Source organism: Pyxicephalus adspersus, chromosome 3 (assembly GCF_032062135.1).
Source record: "Pyxicephalus adspersus chromosome 3, UCB_Pads_2.0, whole genome shotgun sequence".
NCBI classification, from domain to species: Eukaryota; Metazoa; Chordata; class Amphibia; order Anura; family Pyxicephalidae; genus Pyxicephalus; species Pyxicephalus adspersus.
The window spans coordinates 127541086-127563041 of record NC_092860.1 but is presented as its reverse complement, the minus strand read 5'-3'; the positions used below and the strand labels follow the sequence as shown (position 1 = coordinate 127563041).

The following is a 21956-nucleotide window of genomic DNA, read 5'->3' as shown; positions in this document are numbered from 1 at the left end:
TTATGTACCTCATGATTGATAAGGGTGACAAATTCTTTAACTAGTTTGTGTTACAGCCCCTCATAAGGCCATGGCGAGGGATGTCAAGTTTTCACAGCTGGAATCCCCAATTATTTATTTGTTCTAAATAATGAGGAGAGTGAAAAAATTAATTAAGTAGTGGCATCAAAGATTCAGGTGGGTATAACAGGCCACCAAAGCCAACCAGAGATTAAAAAAGTAAACTTTTGAGTAAACTGTGTGTCAACCATGCAAATATAAGTATAAATGTGGTGAAGTTGTCCATTAAGGATCATAGAAAGACACAATTGCACTTTTACAAATTACAAATAAATACAAAATACAATGATTCTATGACCAGAATTACATACAGAAGATATAGTCTACTGCTGAAGTCTATATTCAATTATTTTTCTGTTGTCTTTTTCTCAAAGGTGTCAACATAAAGGAAATGAAAAAACAGATAAGGAAGCACTAGGCATTGGAAAGTTGAACCCTACACATTGACAATGGATCCAATATCATTTATTGCTCCCAAGCAGTCATCACCAAATTATGATTTCCTTGAGTACAACCTTCAGCTTATTGGTTCTTTGACTCTACATGCCTTCACTACAATGCCAATGATACCTTGGGTGGTGGCAGAAATCAAGAGAAAAAGCTTATCAAAAACCAAGGACTCTCAGCCTGTCCAGTCTGTGCGGCTGTATGTATCACCCTTGTGCATCTGCTGTGAGCCAGACCTTGGAGAAAGCCACCAGTGGGATCCTTTAATCTGTTCTAGCATCTTTGAGTACAAGCCCCAGTTTCTCCAAAAACTGATACACAATAGCCAGGACCCCAGTTATTTTGCCTGTCTTCTAAAGGAAGAAGATACAACACCTCAACAAAGCACATGCTATGTCTTCCGATCTGGTGATCAGTCCAAAGTAAGTGAACCCAGTGCGATACCACTCTGTACTAGCATATATGATGCATATAGATATTGTTTTTGTTATGATGGGCACACTGATGAACAACATCAACGCAATACAAATTGTGCATCCCATCATCAGTACATTTCACAATTTTGTTGTAATGAGAATTGTTTAGAACATTGGTCGCCAACCAGTGGTCCGTGGCTCTGGCCAGTTCGCCCCTAAGCGTGGTCAGGAAAAGAACCCCGTTTGGAGGGTGCACCGGCCAGAACCCCGAACCATGTTCCCCCTACAGATCGCAGACTCAGTGAAGTTTGCGGGTTCTGGCATCATGACATCACTAGTTTCTTCCCCTTTGAGTGACACCGAGCGCATGTGTGGTCTGGAGCGGGTAAATTTAGTGATCCGTGGGTTCGAAAAGGTTGGCGACCACTGGTTTAAATGAGCAAACTTAACATATATTTACTTGACATATAGTTCTGTAAAATTCTCAGAAACATAGAAGGCATAATGCCTAATACATATTTACTATTACTAGTCATTACAACTATTGGTTGTTCGTGATCGTTTTAGGTGAGTGTTGATTTGTTTTATAGTATAATAACAATAATGATAATAAGCAAGCAGTCATTATCCATAATCGATGTAGCAGTCCACCTGTACACAGGCTAGATTTACTAGAAGATTGCGAATGATAGTTTCGGGTGAAAAAACTCTACACTTCCTAAACTGTGCTAATTGATAAGTATGTCACAAATATGATTTTCAATCATTATTTAGATTTTGTGGATGCCTACACATGACTATATGAGACCATATAAACCGAACTATACATGCAACTGTAAATTGTGTTTCAAATTTGTATAGATTTTTGAAGTTTTGGTATTAATAAAACATTCTCAGGTCATTATTGTAGAAAGGGACAGGGAATGTCCCAGCATTATTTGGTCTTACCTGCCTAAGGCTGGGTCTACATGGAGGTGTTTTAAAAACGCATGTAAACCTTCCTATTGCTTTTATATGCATTTTATGCACTTTTATTATCTTTTTAAAGCTTGACTTTAAAATGCTGGAAAACACCTATGCCACGTTTTTCTTTTTTATGGGTTTTACCGGGTTTTGGAGCGTTTTCCAGTGTTTTAATTTTTTAAATGTTGAAAGCAACGTTGAACATAAATGTCATAAATGTCCCTCAAGGAAACATCCTGGTGCAGATTAACCCATGGTAATGCATAGGCATTTCAAACATGGGCTTTAAAAGCCTCAGGTTAAAAGCTGGAGAAACAGTCCGTGTAGACTAATTGTAGGCGCTGCGAGTTTCTGGCTACAAAGCTACGCATGCATGAGGAAGTAGCTTGCCAGGGAAACCCTGCAATCCCTGTTTCCATTGCTTGTGCCAGGGATGAATGAACTCCTGCACACCTGTCCTAGCATTGGCATTAAAGATGGCCAAAGGTTGTCTCTGGAAGGGAAAGAGAGGGAAGATGGCGGCCCCCTGTTATGGGATGTGGATAGGTAAGTTCCACGGGTTTAGTTCTGGTTTACATTTATCTGAAAATGATATTTTATCATAGGTGATTTCATAAAAGAAAGTCATCTATTTTTATTATCTATCTCACAGAAGAATACACATTTTAAAAAGCTTTGTTTGTCCAAGAGACCAAACAACAAGATCATAAAACCTAGGCTGGTGACCCTGCTAGACTATACACTTAATGAATGTAAACCACAGCTATGCAGCCACTTGGCAAGATATGACTCCCAGAAATACAAAGGATTTTCTGTGGTTGAAAAACAGTTCAGAAATAATTGGTTCAGAATAACTAGGCTACATATACACATCAGATAATTGTCGTCTGAGACGAATGGTAGTGCTCACCTTGGGTGAAGGTGAACAGTATGGGCACTCTATGTACAGTGATTGTTCATTCATCTGTCTATGGCAGAAAAAATTGCAGTTTACAACTTTTTTATTCTGTAAAAGGAGGCCATAAAATTTTCTGAGAAATTAAACTGCAAAATGAAGTGAACTTTTATAATCTGGAGATCATCAAGGTTCTTGTTCAATTTAAATTTATTTCTGGGAGCCACAAAATGACATATTAAACGAATGTGTGTAGTACAAAAACACCAGCATGCCTGCTCACAGAGACAGAGAATAACAGATAATTTTACACTTGGCAGTTTTCATGGATTATCTGACCACCAGTGTAGCCCAGCCTCTCACCCCCTTCTCTCTCTCCCTCTTTCTCCTCATGCCCTCATTCCCAACTTGTTGTTTATGTCACCTAATACTTCAGCCAGCATCACCCTTTCTCCAGGTAGATAAATAGTGTGGTGACTTTGCAATTCATGCCTGCCAGTTACCAGGTGGAATGCAGCCAATTGCTCATGCACAAGACCAGGTTGTTCCCACTGTGCCTTCTTACCAACCTATTCCTGTAAAGAAATACACAACATAATCCATATAAATTCACTATTGCAAACAAAAGTCCTGTATTCTTGGAGTCAACACCCTATTCTATAGTTCTTCATCAGAAGGATTTAGTATTATCACAAAAGTATTATCAAAGTATTATTACAGTATTATCAAAAAAGAAAGTGGTAGCTTGGGACATGCAAGCTAAAGTTAGGTATTGTAGAATTTAGAAAGAGTTTTTCATAGTTTGATAAACACCCAGATTACCTAAATTGTTGGACAGAAAAATAAAATGTATAATCTATTTAACACAGAGAAGTTGGATATGCAGCAATTCATTAACATGCTGATACAGCATACTTTCACTGTGGATTAAGAGAGGAGATTGCTTTTACAGACAATCACAGTGATTACCATATTTCTGTATTTTAAATCTTATTGGTAAAATGTAAAGCTTGCAGTGTCCTTTGGAATGTTCTCTGCTTAACACTGTGACAAATTTCCTTCTCCTTCAAGCACCTTTTTTTCATTAAAATGAATGAGCCTTCTCTTGAAACAAAGTTACAAAGCAACCAAAGTGGAAAGCAAACTTATAAATCATTATTCTTTAGATGGAGTCCATACATAGTAATATAACTGATGATTCTATAGGTGAAGCCTCTGCATAGGAAATAATATTAGAAATGATGATTCTATAGGGGAAGTCTGTGCTTAGGAAATATTATAAATCATTATTCTTTAAAAATGGGACACTGCAGTAATGTTTTCGTTTTTTTAATAAGCAGCGCACTTGTTGCAGTTAGGCATTACAGTTTGCTATTTATTGCAAATGACAGAGACACAGGAGAAGGAGAAAACCCTGCCCCGAACAGCTTACATGCTAGGAGGTGGGGGAAGTAACACACAATTGGAGGGGATATATATATATATATATATATATATTCCTTTTTAGTGTCTTAACATTAGAAGGAATAACATTATAGAGAAAGCCACAATGAAATGTATGTAGTGTACACACACAAAGCAATTCTGAAACCTGTAACTGCACTTTTCTGCTGTACAATAAAGGAACTTCCCAGTCGTGCTTGCCTATGGCAGAATGAATATACTGTACCGTAAAAAGTGAAAAGGGTTCTGATATGCTTTAGACTGCTGTTCAATGCTGTTTTACTTATTTTAGATTTATGATCCTGCACAGTAATGTTAGAGGAAACAATGGCATATTCAGATATTGATATTGATGTCTCTGCTTGTTGTCCATTGATTTCTCAGCTGATGTTGTGATCTTTCTATAACTGTCCTGTGATGTGTGATCTGATACAGCTCTGGTATCCAGCTGTCTTATTTTTAACTACATCCCAAACAAACACTGGGCAAAGTTCATTATCCTTCAGTGTCTGATGAAAAGTAAAGCACAAGTGTCAGATGCTGTTGGGACAAATAGTTGAGTTCATTCTCTGAAACCTTTCCATTTATAACATGCAGTAAGTCTTTGAGAGAATAACTCCCATACTTGCTGTTTTGACATGTTCATCACCCCAGCAGCGTTAGCTATGAGAGGCAGCTAAAAACAGTATTGATTATTACGATCGATAACACCAGTGGCTGTTATATCTTGTATAAAAGGAAAACATCAATTCTCATTACAAAAGGTAATTATAGGATTGAGTATAGAGATCAATGCCTCCAAATTCTGTTATATCACATAACTAAAAACAACAATTCTGATTTGAAAAGTCAATAATTTTTGTAATTCATTTTAGGTATTAATTAGACTTAATATTAATTGGTGGAATAAGCTATAATGATGATGTAACTATAGCCCAGAGCAGATTAGATTTTACATTTCACATGCCAGTCAGAAAATGATTTATAGTTTTATGATTTCTGTTTTATGATTTCTGATGATTTCTGCCTACATTTTTACTCTTTATTTGCAACACTCTAGACAGTACTTTTGTAAGGTTTGGAAAGAGGTAGAGTAGATCAGATCTCCCATCAATTTTTTTTGCTTTCTATGTCCTCATCAGATTTTCCTTCTTTGAGTGTCAGAGGTACATAAATTAATAGAAAATCTACCCATTGGGCATGGAATAGTATTTAATATTGCTTACTCATTTCTTAAATCCCATGTCAGTTGTTATATCAGGTATAATTTAATTATGGCGGTTAGTTAAATCCATGAACATTTTGACTGCAAATAATTTTCTTAAAATATTATTTTTTTTACTCATTATTTGACAATATTACAGTAAACTCTCTGAAACTCAAGAAACTGGAACTCTCAAGTAACTGGCATGCGACCTGGCCATAAAAAATTTCAGAGTAAAGTTGCCATGCTGTCTGTAAGAAGACACATTACTCCTGCAGCTCCCATGTGTTCTCAGCACCCCAAAACATCCATATAGGTATACGTATATAGAACCCCTATTGCTTTCCTGGCTACCCACAACTAGGTATTGTCTTTCTGTCTACAGCTGCCGTTATACTGCCCTATACTTCCTTAAAAACTGTGTTGGTGATAAAAAAAATCCGAATAAGTAATGATAGTTTATTTCATGCATATACAGTGTATGAGTGGAGATGGTAAAAGTATATGCAAGAGTTTTCACATTAAAAAGTTTTGCTACAGGAAGCAGTTTCCATGGCAATCACACTGCTGAGGTTTATTGGTATTACTCAGCACTCAAGTCACTGACATGATAGCTAAATGGAGATTTTAATCTTCATGTAGTAAAGCTAAAGCATAAAAGTGTAGAAGGGTTACGTGATGTCTCTTATGCAACTAAACAAACCTATTCCTGTTCGCAGCTATTAAACTAAACTCAGTTCACCTTGCCTTGGAACAGGAGTGGGTTTAGTTCCATTTTAAAGACATGAACTATACTAAATTACACAGCAGTAGGCCTAATCTTTTAACCAGTGTGTGACCTGAATTTTTTTTGTTAAAGTGTAGGTAGAAGAACACTAGAATATATTGTAGCTTACCACCCTTGGTTTCAGGGTTTAGGTTTGGGGTTATAGAATATGTTTGAGTATGTTGTTCTAGGCTAGGGCCTATCTAAATGGGCATTATTTATCTTTGTTTGATGGGTGTTTTAAATGCATTATTAATATTATTAAACAGTATTTATATAGCGCCAACATATTACGCAGAGCTGTACATTAAATAGGGGTTGCAAATGATAGACAGATACAGACAGTGACACAGGAGGAGAGGACCCTGCCCCAGAGAGCTTACAATCTAGCATAAGGGGGAAGTATCACACAACAGGAGGGGGCATATGGAATGGTGGGTAAGTAGTGTGGGTTTGAGGAGACAGGAAAAGATGGGTTGTCAAGTTTGAATAGTTGGGTTTTGAGTGCTCTTTTAAGAAGGTAGGAGCAAGCCGAATAGGACGAGGAAGACCGTTCCAGAGAGTCGGGGCAGTTTTTTCTTTTTTGACAGACCTTGGGAAATACCAGAAAAATAGGTGCACAATATATTCGTGGAAAAGAAACGTATAAATGTATACAAACTACTTACATGGTGTTGGCCATTTACCCCCAAAAAAGGTAAAGATTCAGCAGTGGGTCACCCCCAGGTCTCAGCCTCCTGGTAACAACCACCACATACTTGGAATATACTGTGTGATGGAGGTGAGTATCAGTACAAAGGTGAAAGATGTAGTTTATTTTCAGAGTAGAAGTTAAAAAAAAAGAGATAGTGTCAATAATACTGGGGCATGTCAGAACCAGACCTAGATAAAAACTAGGTTATATCTGAATAGTTGTCACAACATCCAGCAAGGACAGATTCAGCCTGACATCAGCTGCAGGAGGTCAGCAACTGTGGTAGCCAAACTAAGCCAGAGATGGAATGCAGAGTCACGTCAATCTGGGTTCAAGCCAAAGAAGTCAGTTCAGGTCAAAAATACACTCTTACAGTATATACAAAGAAAATCTCCCAGCAACTGAGCTCTAGAGAGTAATTGGGAATTAAGATGCACATCCATGCATGCCTTAGCATTTGATCAATAAACAGCAAACAGGCAGATTTGCACAAATCTGTGCCAACAGTCCTATGACTTTCTCTCATGACACTTACTCCTACAACTTACTGTACTTATATGAAAGATGGCCTTTAAATTTGATATTGCAACCACTTAAAGCAGACCTAAACTCAAAAACTAACTGACAAAAGAGACGCTATTGTCAAAAAAAGCCCTGGGTCATGGTGGCTTTTTGTTTTGCTCTACACTGCATGGAGAATGGGACATTAGTGGCCATCTAATGGCCCAAAAGGATGGGCATCCTCTCAGAAATCAACTGTGGAGTCAGGGTGGAAGTTGGGTGATGACCGGTCCTGGACATGTCATCTCTGCAGTATGGATGCAAAAAGGTAAGTCTCAGCCATTGGTAAGTGTGCTGTTCATAGTTACTGATTATGGCAGAAGCTCACCACCTATCAACATATATAGTTCATCTTCAAGGCTGAACTCCAGTTTTATCTTATGCAGTTGTATAGACATTTCTTCTGTACTAAAATAGCTTATTATTACCATATTGCACATTACAACCTTTTTAAGATGGAGGAACTCTTGAAATAACTTACAGGTCTTACAATAATAGCAATATCTATTGGCATGATGTTCATTACGAAGAATGCCTCTTACATTGCTGATCAGTGGAGAGAATGCCATCCCTACAGAACCAAACAGATCATTGTCAGAGGTAAATGACTTGGGACACACAGATTGCTCATTGCTCAAGGAACCCCTAGGAATCCCACTCATTCCACTGAACCCTGGCTGAGAAACACTGCAACTAAACCTGAAGCAAGTGAAATTAAGCCCATCTCATTTCATGGTTGGAGGACATCTAGCATCATCTAGCTATTTTTCTCCCCAGCCTTACTGGCCACTAGGGATGAGCGAGCCAATTTTTAAAACTCAATCTCGCGGCGAATTCCGCTGTTCTCGCTTACCGAAATTGTAAGCGAGAATGGCCGGTGTAAAAAAAACTATAGGGGGACCCGGACAGTATATAAAGTTGGGCCGGGACCCCCTGCACTCTCTAAAAGTCAGCCAATCAGGGAGCACTAAAGGTTTTAGAATGGGGATACTTGTCCCTATTTAACCTCTAGTGCCAGGGATCGCAAACAGGATTCCCAGGGCTGCAAGAATGATTGCAGCTCTAAGAATCCACTGTGATCCTGGGGCACAAGAGATTAATTAAGCTCTAGTGCCCTGGGATCTTCTCAATGAATGCGGCCGAAATCGGTTCAACGAAATGTCGCGAAACCATCGGAAATTCAAGGAAACTTTTGCATTTCAGTTATAATAACCAGTCGGGTAAAAAATTAGAATTAAGAATCTGGTTGGTGTGAACAGGCAACTACATATTTCATCTTTTACTTTTTTCTCTGTTTTATTAATGCACTTAGACAACACAAAGTGCTCTATTTATTAAAGGGAGAATCTGAAATTCCCTCAAACATTTCCTGGTGGAAGTCTTCCAGTTCCATGTGTTTTATTGGTAGTAGTTGATTCCCATGAGGGAATGTTTGAGGCAATGTAAATAGAGCCCAAAGAGACACAAATATAACAATTCAAACAATCTCTGTCCTGGATGTATTACATTGTTTTCACTGCAGAAAGCTATAATATTATTATTAAATAGCGTGTTAATATTTATCCAGGTTTAAAACATTTTGACAGAGAGGTAAGTGATATAGAGAAATACTACAGTACCATCTAGTGGTAATTAGAAGAATTCTGGTTACAGGAGAGAGAATTCATCAAGCTTCAAAATGTGGTATCCCTTGCTAAAGATAACACATCAAACAATATTTTATATTAATATTTCTAATGTGTTTATTGCTTGACCTATTAGGTCAATCATGTCAAAGGTTATTTGATTGGCTGCAAAATTCCTCTTCTAAGTTTAACACTTGTATGTCAAATGTTTTTATTATATGAACTTACAAGTGGGTAAAACTGTGATGCTTCTGTCATAGTCTACTGTTAAAATACATTTTAAAATGTTTTTGTAATTTTATTAAAAAATATAATGCTGGGGCTCTCACAAGCCCGGATATACATACAAAGCGTACATACAGTATTGGGTGGAATTAAAGATCGAGGGTAGGGATGTAGGGAGCTCTGGATAGGTAAATGCTTACATCACAGAGTATAATACTAGATAATATATAAAATCTAATACAGTACTTGATATGCCTAATGTACATGTAATGTACATGTAATGTAATGTGATGCCTTCTCTCTAGTATTCCTGAATTCTGTCCTGGGAGAGGGATACAGATTTCCAGAGCTAGGTACATAGTTGTAAATCTGCTAAAACAGCTCAGAAAGTTTGTAATCACACATGCTGAAAATCATTGTAGATCAGTTCTGACTTCCCTTGTTACAGTCTTATTTTATGTTTCTAGCAAAAGAGTTGTAGAGACTGTCATTGAGTGTATAAGTTGGCCAAGGTTTAAGAAAAAAGTAGAATTAACATTATTGACAAAAAAAGAATAATAATAAGCTCCAGGGCACAGGGTTTATAGGTTTTAACACAGGTGTGGGTTACACATGTTCTTTTCTGTCCACACTAATGTATGTCAAACCTCCAAGCGACCTGTGAGGTTAGAAGATTTTATCACAAGCATTGGTTACTATGTTTGCTCTCACCTATATATGGCCAACTATCAAGGAACTTTCTAGGGAATGGAGCTCTCATGAGTATGGGCAAGCATGTTTGTCATCACCTATACATGAAAAACTGTCAGGGGTCCTTCTAGAGAATCAAGCTCTCTCTATAAGTATGGGAAACCATGCTTGCCCTCACCTGTAGATGACAAGCCACAAGGGGTCCTTCTAGGGAATTAAGCTCTTATTATAAAAGTATGGGTAACCTTCCTTAAATTCATCTAAACATTACAAACCTTCAGGTGTCCTGTGGGAAATATAACACATCTAAGAGCTGTGTGGCCATTCTTTACTTCACCTACATGTAGCAAGTCTTCAGGATATATTGTTTGATCATGCATGGTGGCTCAAAGGTTAGCACTCTGACCTTTACAATGCTATGTCCAATCTTCAGCCAGGGCTCCATCTGCATAGAGTTTGCAGGTTCTCCCTGTGTTTTGTGTGGGTTTCCTCTCACATTTCAAAAACATGCAGTTAGGTTAATTGGCTTCCCCGTAAAGGTGACCTTAGACTGCAGCAACAACAGATGCAACAGATGACAACCTCCAAACAATCACCAGTCATACCTGCTAACCACCAGTAAAGGGAACTCGTCCCATTTGCAGGTACCTTGCATCCATGTCTAGAGGTATAGGTGCTAGTTAGATTTGGTTACATTCATCTCAAGCATATTACTCAGTCTTTGAATTGGACTATGCTTGATTTGATCTATGGAAAAGTCAGTGACATCAGTGCTCTGGCATCACAAGTCTTTACACTCAGATAAGAATAAGGAATGTAAATCCTTATTTAGCAATACCAAAACAACTATGCTAAAAAGGAATTTAACAGAACAAGCAAAGAATGGATTATATAGGTTAAACAGAGGCTTGGATCCTTCTCTTGTAATTTGGGGCTAATTGGTCTGTGCAATAGAAACTTCCTGGGATAAAAGGGTAATAGTGTAATTGCGTGTCTGTTAGGGTATCTCAAATCATCCCATAGGTATGCAATGACCTAATAATAATGATTGTTGGACTGCAATTAGAGAGTCTTTCAAGAAAAATACTGTGTTTGCCTTGGAAGCTTTTATAGTATGTCATCATAAGCCACTTTTAAAGCCCATTTCAACTCCTGCCAAATCATTTTTCAACTTCTGATAGAAATGTGAGATTTAGGAATATCTGACAGGTTTCCCCTGCTATTTGTGTCCTTGTTGGAACAATAAACTCACTTCCTGGTCCAATGACAGGATGTCACATATACAGGAAATGGCGAGATATTCCAATGATGGAAACAGAGATGGCAGCAAAATCATATTTACAGAATTTATTAGTGTCTTCCTGTCCTAATGACACCTGCACTTTCTCATTTTCTGGCTATCACCAGGTCAGACATTTGAAGAAAAATGAAAGAACTTTTTGTTGCCTTTGTCTACATTTAACCACTTTCTGAAAATGTAAAAAAAATGGGATAAAGTTGGGCTTTAAAGTAATTCTGTCACCTAAGCTGTCTTTATATACATATAGCAGTCTCCAAGCCTTGTTAATTTGCATGAATGCTGGACCTAACCTGGCAAGCAAAACTCCAACATTTCCTGGTATTGGCTCAAGACTGAGTACGCATGTTCAGTTTTGGCCACTGTAAACAATTTTTGTGATTGTTTCCAGCGTCAAAAAAGTAACAGCTAAATGTATCCATGAATGACATTGGGCGAACGCTGCACATGTATGATTCTTGCCCGCCCTCCGCCCTATGATTTCATAGGCGACCTTAAGGTAGCTAATACCCTTTAACGCGTGCTTGTAATTTCAACAACCTTTTTTTTTTTCTATGTCCTAAGGTAACTAGCGTGCATTCCTATGGCATAGTGACAGTTTCTTCTGATAGCCCACCTGTCCCTCCCCAGCAAGGTATACTCACCAACCCATTTTTCCTTGTTGCAATACTTCTAAGTTCTTCCGGGGTGAGCTCTAACCTTAGTGACAGTGTTTGATCTAGCAGTTATCCTTTAAGTCTGAGTACTTCCACCAAGGGAAGGTTATATCCTCCATTATACCCAGAAGCCCCATTCCGTTAGATCAAAAGGGTAAATGCAGGTTCACACTTACCTCACAATCAAACATTCCTGCGTGACTCCCCATGGCCAACAACTTTCCTTCTGCTTGAACACTTTTTAAGAACCGCACATTTAATGGCTGGTGGCAGTGAGTGGTACTAGTACAAATACAATGCACACTCTGTGTTCTATACAAGGCACACTAAGACTACTCACACATTTACAGATAATTGTCACCTGAGATAAGCAGTCTTGCTTGTCCCCCAACATCATTCATTAATCCGCCATGGTAAATTGATGAACGACTGCTGTGCACTCCTATAGAGGGTGCTTCTCGCTTGTTCTCCACCCTCCTCTCTCTAAAGAACAGAATATACCTGTTTGTGCAGTGCTTGTCCATTCATCTGTCACTGGAAATGATCACAAAAGAGTGTCTACGGTGACAAACTTCCAATGTCTGACTTTTGTGGGGTTTAAATCTAAATTATTTATCCATATCCCATTCAAAACGAATATTTTGGCAGTTTGAGGCAGCAGCCTATTTCTTTCTAAGCTCTGGTTTGTGAATGTTGGCAGCAATAGTATCCTCATTTTGAATTAAAAAAGTTAATTTGGCTAATCTTTCGGGAGCCAAATCATTAGATGTCTGATGGTCCCCTGTTCATCATAGCACACTGCTGGCAAGCCGCATTGTATTACCAAAACTTTATCCCCCAGAGGTCGGGAGATACCAGTGTCTATTACACTTGGTGAAGTAATATGAGATACAATAAATAAAATATGTACTGCAAGGAAACAATCACCAGGATACGGAATCTCACTTCTTCCTGCCATTGTTTAGGTAATATCATGGATACATTATCACTCCCATGTAAGATGAATATTTCAAAGTATGTTGTAGACATTTTCCTTGTCTTTATATCCTGACTGGAACAGTGACTTGAAGAGACTAATTCCCAGCCCGTCTGAAGAACTTTTTTCCTTTGCAATGTTGGGAAATAAATTCTTTTACATTGTATATCTCATACCTTTATAGAGTGGTACTTCACTTTTCAACTTTTCCAGACAAGGACACATAGAATTGTGCAAGATAACAGTAACCATGGTTCAGTCTGTATTCACAGTCTATGGATGTCCTTACTAATATGCCCTAAAGAGAGTCAAGTTACTGGTATAACAGAGTTGATACAGAAGCCTAACCTACAGTATCATGTATCTGTTTAGTAGAAGAGAAGTCCATTACTCAGCTTCATGCAGAACTACAGGCACCTTCTTTGTCCCATGTTGATGTAACATTTCAGGAGTACATATGGTGAATGGCCAGTTCCCTAAGCAATATAAATATAAACTACTGGAGTAGATGTGCCGATTTATTATTAATATTGTTATTATTTTTAATAAACAGGATTTATATAGTGCCAACATATTACGCAGCGCTGTACATTAAATAGGGCCCTTATATTGTAAATAGACAAGGTAACGATGGAGAAACTATAGGCTCTTTATGGCAGGCTTAATTAAAACTAGAATAAATCCTTTATTTAATTTGTACAAAATGATCCTACAAGCATTACGGAGAGACCGTAATAATACTAGATTGGTACTATATTGGTAGCAATCTAGTGTTGAATGAACATTCATTCTAAAACACATCAATACTAAACATTGCCAGAGATTGTGTAATATGTACAGTAAACACAAAAGATTCTCCCTCATTGTGTTTACATGATTTATGTATATTGGTATGCTTGTAGGATTATTTTAAACAAATTAAATAAAGGATTTTATCTAGTTTTAATTAGGCTTGCCATTCAATTTCAAGATTCAGGATGTTTTTCTCACTCTAAAACATGCAAAGAAATAGGAATCTATGGGTTTTGCTTGTAGGAGATCAATAACTTCAACATTTATTAAAAATGTCTGCCTTTCTGCCTTAGCCACCTGGCCTCAGGCTCCAACTCACCCTAGTTTTAGATATGCACTTCCTTTTATTAAGACTAGCCAAGTGCTTTCCAGCAACCTTTAATTTTTGCCCTTGGCAAGGGATGGAGTGCCTGGCCCACCTGTTCCTTCCAGGACGCTTCAGGCCTGGATCCCAAATGTGGAGCCGCAAATCTGCAGCAACACAATTACACAAAGCCCTACTCAGGCCCTGTAAAGCGGAACTAAACCCTGTTACTAGCCTGCACCCATTTTATCGCACGCCACTGCCATCTTCTTTCTTCTTCTTTTCCTAGTTGCACTCCTGGGCCATCTTGATTGGTTGGGCTTTGATGTTATAACTTCATTTAGTCCTGGGAACCCCAGGGGATGCCAAGATTGCTAGGTACCCTGGCAACCAATGCTTGTGTGACAGCTCCAGCGAGTGTTGAGGTAAGAATGCATTTTGCAGAAGTAACATCAACAACCAATAAAGCCCTGCCTGGTCGCAAATACTTTAATTTCACTTTAATCACTTTTCAAAAGCGAATCTGAGGCAGATGCTGCCGAATACCACCTGAACTTGGTGTCACATGTTTCATTACACAACAGGGCTCATTAGACACCCCTAAAAAAAGCTTTGTAATAGAGACATCTTAAAAATGATATTCCCTCCAGGAATCTGAAGCTTTTGCTAATATCGGAAAATGGTTCTTTCCATGCCTGCTATGTCAGGTTTACATTGCTACCGGAGTACTGGACGATGCCACAATGACTGCCATTCCAATGCACAAAGAAAAGAACAGTTAAGCTACAAAGAGGAGAACAGAAAATAATATGTCAGACATCTTGTAGTGTATATTCCCTTAGGTATGACTTTCCTTTTAAAAAAATTAAAAGAAGAAAAGTTTTACTTTTGCAGTTATCTGCTCAACCTGTATGAGCGCTCATTACAACATTAGTTTTCCTGTCTGAATGAAGCCCAGCTTTCAATTAAACAGCACTCTGCTGTTCCTGGTGGAGAATGGAGCCTGTGTGCACATTCCAGTATAACAGAACTGAATACAGGGCTGAACATTACTAGTTACAGTGTGTTTAGCAAAACCGTTGGTGAAGCCTGGGCTGCAGCCGTTGGCAGGATGATGTTATGTGTTTATTTTTATCCTCACTAGGATCAATCAAATAAACTGTTATTATATAGCAGCTGCTATTTTACATTTATATACCAAAACATCTATAGAACATCCATATCACTGGTATTATTAAAAATATGAAAACAAGTTTTGAATTCAATTTTATTTTGCCAGATTTAAAGCATTCCACATTTTATTTAGGTGAAAATATTTCTGATTGTTCCACAACAGTCTTGTGTTTCCTTTCATTGTAATTGTATTTGCACAACATCTGAAGGATGTAGGATTTATGCCAGCTAAACATTATATTTTCTCTTGATATTTTTTTTTCTTTATGATTGATTACAAGTTTTCATTGTATGTCTTTTGTTAAGCTTCATACAGACCTATTGGATAAGTTTCAGATCATTGTGGCTGGAAATGATCTTTTGTGATCATTTCCAGTAACAGATAACTAAGTGAGCGCTATACACACAGTGCCATTCTGCTCTATGGAGAAGGGAGGGGGAGCCATAGCGGATCTATGAGTGGCACCAGAGAACCACTGAACCCATCAGATTTTCAGGTGAATCTAACACGACTGTTTGTCTCTGGCGACAATCCTCTGCTGTGTATATGAAGCTTTAGTCTTTAGAGCTTTTAGTCTCTAGTCCATCTAGCTCTCTTGCTGACCCAATGGTCCCACTATGACTGGATCTGGGTAAGTATTTATAAATCATATTCATAAACCTCTTTTTTTCCTTCCCTTCTGTTCTGTGAATAATACCATTAAGAAGAATACTACTAAAAGTAAATTTACAATATCTGCCCACTAAATGCAAAGTACCTATTATCAGATAGCATTGCTTCTCTTTGTGGATTACAATACATCTTCTGTGTACAGCAAATGCATGAGGGTCACCTGTAGACCTATCACACTTTCTGTCCTAGGGTTACCATGCTAGTCATTTATGAGCATCAGTACATTGAATGGTGTCACCGTAAGACATGACGTTTAAAGAAATGTAAAGTAAAAAGTAAAACAAAGAAAACTAAAGCTGCGTACACGCGTTTAATATTTGTCAATGGAAAGGATCTTTCATGACCCTTTCCAAAGACAAAAGACTGAATGAGGGCTTTTGTACTCTATGGAGGAGGGAAAAATTACCGAGCAGCACCCCCCTGCCCCCCATATGAATAATAGGGCACCAAGTATTTGGGGTTTTCCTATACTTATTATACCACAATTGCATACAGTTAAAATTCAAAATGTATTAATTAAAAACACTAATGAACATTAACAATGTAGATATATAAAAGGTTAAAAAATCAAGGCAGGTAAAAACATGATTTTTACATCAAATAAATTCATTATGCATTATATAGTTTCACTTGGTAATGGGTTTCACAGAGTCTTCTGGTTCATCAGACCCAGAAACTATGTTAAATAGGTGAAATACATACATTTCTTCTAACTGTATACGTGTATAGTAAATACAAAATTCCTCATGAAGACAATTCTCTGAGAAGATGTGAAGGTATTTATATTTTTAGTGAAAACAGCAGACCATATAGTAACATGGAGGTGTTTGAAAGACACCTGATTTTTGCAGGGAATAATCCTATTACTTGTCAACATGTATGGAAGAAACAAAAAATCCTCAGGAAGTAAGAGACCAACAGGAGATGTATACTGAGGTGATCAGAAGCAATTGAGCCTTTGAAGAACTTACAGCTACACTGCAGGCCTCCATTCATATTGCAATTTAATTGTGTGCCCAAGTTGTAATTTGTTAACAGGAACAATTTGCGCACAAAAAATAGGACTCATTAATGTCAATGTAGGGAGAGGTAGCAACGTTTTTTTCATCTGCCTGTTGACAAAGCAATATCCTGATGATATTCAGTTTTAATTGAGGCCAAGGAGGTGTCTACAGAGAGATAATCAAACAGCAAGACAATTATAAAAATATTATTTTTTGTTATTAAAAAATAAAATTTTCAAAACATTTATGAGAAAATAGTATAGAAGAGGTTAAGGTGTTTTTACGCTGTAGTTTTTGGCCATTGTGCAACCCAAGCTTGTTTTATCGTTCAGTTGTTTTATATGTGTTCTGGCATGTTCAGCCTTTTTTGGTAACAATCCCTTCAGATCTGCGAACTGTTATAATCCAGAGGTACAGTGGGCTGGGAACTCCGTCACATGCTGCATGTTACACAGTACAGGAAAATATTTTGTTCCTAGTCATTTCCATGGGGTCTATTTTTAAAGCAGTAAATGTGATATTCATCTAAACATTCCCCCTTGGAGAATCAGTCTGTAACATTAAAATACAGGGGGCTGGAAGATTCTCCAACAGAGAATGTTTTGGTAAATGACGGATTCAGTCCCTTACTGTAGCTAGGGTATGCAAGGGCATTTACTCTGGACAAGATTAGTTATTTCCCATCGCTGGCAGAGCAGGAGGTAAGACCAGAATTTACAGGTATGGGAAAGAGGAAGCAAGGAGTCCAGATTGTAGAGGTAGTGGAGAGAGGAGGCAGTGAGACTAGATTGTGGAAGAAAGTGAAAAGGGAAGCAGTGAAACCAGATGAGGATGGTAGAGAAAGAGGTGTTAATGAGACTGGATTGTGGAAGAAGTAGAAAAGGTGACAACAGATTGGTTTATTGGGGGGGAGAGGAAACTCTAATTGTGGAGGCATGCGGAGGAGAGATTATCAAGGAAACTGAGAGAGGGGCCAGACTGTAGTGGAATGGACATTCTTCTGATTTATTTTAGCTGTCTTTTGCTTTTAAAAATAACAAAAATCAAAAACAAAGGATAGCTGTATTCCAGGCTAGCAGTGTCTAGATGTGATGGCTGCATTATTTTTTTAAGGTTTAGAATATTTCTAGCAAGTACTGAAAATACATGTTTCGAAATATGCAATGCGAATTCCACTTATAACATTACTGAAACCAGATCCCTTCTTTGACAGGTAATTTACTAGCCCTTTAAATCCAATTAGTAATAGAGATGAATAAAAGTAGACAGGTTTCAACTGTAGGTGACAACCACAGCCACATAAATATGAGGTTAAGAAGTAAGTGTAACTACCCTGGGACAGAAATTGTGTTATTCTCAGGATAACCAGGTAAAAAAGAAAAGCTTAGAAAAAAAGCAATACAGTCACCACATTTATTGCATAGTAAGCTGCAATTAATGAAATATATATATAAAATATAATACATAAACATATATATGAGATGATTGGGTAAATGAGCAATACTCATCACTAGCTGCAGATATTTATATTGCGGATATTGTAATTTCATTTGTATAATATACACTTCCTTGCTGTGGTTGTGATCTGCTGAATGCAGCAATAGGGAGTACAAGCCCAGGCTGGGGTTATGGAAATAAATCAGTATGCAGAGCCGCCCCTGGCAGTGTTTATTTAACTGCTAATCGCATTGAACTGGCCTATAGTCCATGTTTTATTTGGTGTTACTATCAGAATGCACACATTTAAAGTTTGTTATCTGAAACAAGATAAGACAGGTTACATAAAACTGGTCAGGCAGGGCAGCATTACCATCATCAATGGGTGTCAGCCAATTAACCTACAAGCACGTTTTTTGGATTGTGGTTGACTTGGCTGTTACCCATTTTTGCTCTCTTGTATGCGGGGGAAGAGGGTGATCCTGCTTTGCCTCACCCAGAATACCCACAGGGAGTTAAACACTCCAGTGCAGCTTTATAAGAGTGTTCCATTAAACCATTGCTGAGACCTTTCCTTGGCATTGTTAAAATTGTTACGGATCGGTCATAAGGCTCCGTTCTGTCATCACTTGCATGATAATTCTGGCTCATACACACAAATGTCAGGTGCCATTATAATGGACTCCTATGGCCTCCAGGGAAGGTGGTGCCAGTCATGGGCACATTATCAGGAAGAAATTAGTCCGCAGCTTGCGTTTTTGTTTGGCACAACTCAATATAGACAAACACAATAGTTCCCTGAGCATTCTTTATATAGAACTTGTAGGTAAATATACAACTCATTACCTAGAATAAACAAATAAGAAAATACAGCTATTTTTTTCTGTGTATATCTCTTCCATATTTTAAATGATGCACTTCATAGAAAGGAGAGAAGACTATTAAAGGCTAACCAGGGTGATCCAGCTAACCTGAAATAGATTTTTTCAAAACCTTTGTTATTAGCTGGCAAATATGTTCAATCCTGGACCAGATGCATTCCAGGTTTATTGGATCACCCAGATTCATGCTTTATAGTCTATCTTCTCCAGACCTTTAAAAAATCAGGCCCATTGTCTACCTAGAGTCGCTTTCCCCCAGCAAGGTTTACTTGCCCATGGTTGGAGCCCTTCCTGGGGTTTGCAGGTATGGTGGAGCATGTTAGAGACCCCATGTGCTCAGTGATGGCACGCTCAGGTCCAAGCTTTTTCCTAAAGAATGAAACAGGAGTGGTGTCGTCAACAACCCAACCTCCGATACATCCAACAAATCACCTTCAAAGGTTAAAGCCCTGCAATGGTGAGGTGGACAGGAATTGGTAATGGGTGGATATAACTTGTTTTGGGGTAAGGTATCAGTGTACACTTTCATTGTACCTGCTGTGCAAAGTGACACTGAGTGAGGGTAAATCTCCCCAATAAGGACACTGACTATGGATCTAACCATTTCCTGTGTTAAAAAATAAAACATTTTGCCTGGAGCTGGTCATTAAAGACCCCAGAGATCCAGAATACTGCAAACATGTACAATATACAGATACGCCTCACATAATGACCCACTGGTGTAATGACTGCTTGGACTGATGACCAGCTCTCCTAGACGTCACTTGTACAAGGGACGTGCTGTATCTGTTGTTTGTATTAGTAGTATTCTGCAAATCACTGCATAAAAACATTATGAATAACGTGTGAATAATAAAATAAGCAAATATTCTATTTTCAGGTCTTTACCATTTCATTAAATAAAGCTATTAGGATCAATATTTATTGCCTCAAAGTGCCATGTCTTTACTCTTCCCATGCAAGTATACCACACATCCAGGGGTATGGAATACCTCCTCCCCCTGCCACATTCTGTGGTTTCCCCCATTGGCAGAGCTGGTATTTGGGATAAAAACCCGACATTTACCCATAGCTAGGGGTGTAGTTGTGAAAAATAAAAAAGGGGGCAGGGTAATATTGAAGGCTATCCAATGCGAGCGTGCAGGGGGAGGCTATAGGGAGGGTCCCAAAAAAGTGAGGGCACGGTGTGTCCACGCATGCCCGCTTCACTAGGACTCCAAGAAGCTCCCCCTGCCATGTAAAGAGCTGCGCTGTTACATTTACTGTCCTTCAACATGACCCACTCCAGAGAGTAAAAAATACTTCTTTTTGGTAAATGAAATGTAGAAAAATGGGAGTAAAGCATTCAGTGCCTTGTTGGTCTTGTTAGAGTGTTTTTTTTTAACATGGGGGAACCCTTGGAATAACTTTTGGGTCTTAGGGAACCCCTTCTATAATTACTATATTCTCAGTACATTAGTGTGGTGGTCATTGGGAAGAATTCCTTACGTTCCTGACCTGTGAGAAGAATGTCACCCTTATAAATAGACAAAAAGATCATTAGTGTCAGTGGTAAGTGACCTGAGAGGCACAAAATGTTCAAAGAACCCCCAGGAACCTCTGGAGGAACCCTGGCTGAGAAACATTGCACTAAAGTGTCCAACCAAGGGGGCCCAATCCGTCCTGTGCCCCGGGGCGCATCTACAGAACATACGAAGGGGTATAAGGAACCACACTTTATGGCTGGGGACACCTGAAGGGTCTAACATTTGCTGTCACCAGGAAACAGTGAGCGGGTGTTTCAAATAATGTAACCCCACCCTAAAGATAAGTATATATATGGTTCTTTCACCAACTATTGTATAAGTCACCCTGCAGTGACCGGGATGGTCGTCATGGTGGGATAGTGGGAGTCTATTTGTGCTTTATACACCTTTGTGGTAAAATGCATATATTGCTATTTTATAATTATGGGTGAAATTTCCCTTCACTTCCTGTTTCAGAGGTGCATCAGGATGTTAAACAAAATCAGTGTCAGTCTTTCTCTAGTGAGAATTTCCCTTTCGTTCTGGTGCCACCATTGGAAGATTTTACGTATGTTTACTTAACATAATTTTTTTTACTTAAGATTTTACTTTGTTGTTGACATTGGTACATATTTGGGGTTATTAGGGACAGCCAAGCCTCCGGTAGCAGAGCCCGGCTCCCGTTGCCCAGTGACCACCCAGCACCGGGCACACTGAGTACAATACATTCCTTCAGGAGCGGCCGCCACTTCCTCATCCAATGAAGTGTGTGAGACCGGCCCGGGTTGTTCGCTGATTGGTCGGATGTGGGCACGCCGCTCGCTGATTGGTCGGGGCCAGACACTGCTGCTGCTTGAACTGTGTAGGAGATCAGATCCGAGGCAGGCATGACGGGGGAGCGTCGGGTGCTGGAAGTTCGGGGTGTTGTTCTGTAGATCGGAGACATGAAGGCCAGGCTGCAGAAACTCATCTCCATCCACCTGGACACGGGGCAGGAGAAGGAGAACAAGGTAACGCAATGGTAGAGGCAGCTTGTCAGGCTCCTTGTAATACCAGGCAGAGGAACTACAAGTCCCAGCGAGCCCAGCTCCGCTATGTGCTGGGGGTCAGAGTTCAGTTTTACCCCTTCATCCATTTATCTACATTGTTCAGGAATACCATGTATATTGAACCCCCATTCCCCCTCTCACAGGTAGCACAGAGATACATGCAGGATTCACTTGTATTTTCACCCTGATGTGCTTTCCATTGAAATGCATTAAAATATGC

The 21956-nt window shown here is 38.8% G+C and overlaps 1 protein-coding gene across 1 annotated transcript in view; it reads left to right on the top strand.

Moving 5' to 3' along the window:
• The window catches only part of LOC140327130 (TBC1 domain family member 1-like), a gene marked incomplete in the record, with an annotated part of 58599 nt that overhangs the window by 3774 nt on the left and 32869 nt on the right, over nt 1-21956 (top strand). The window contains 2 exon segments of the mRNA XM_072406340.1: nt 57-177; nt 435-929. Of these exon segments, the coding sequence (XP_072262441.1) occupies nt 510-929 (420 nt within the window).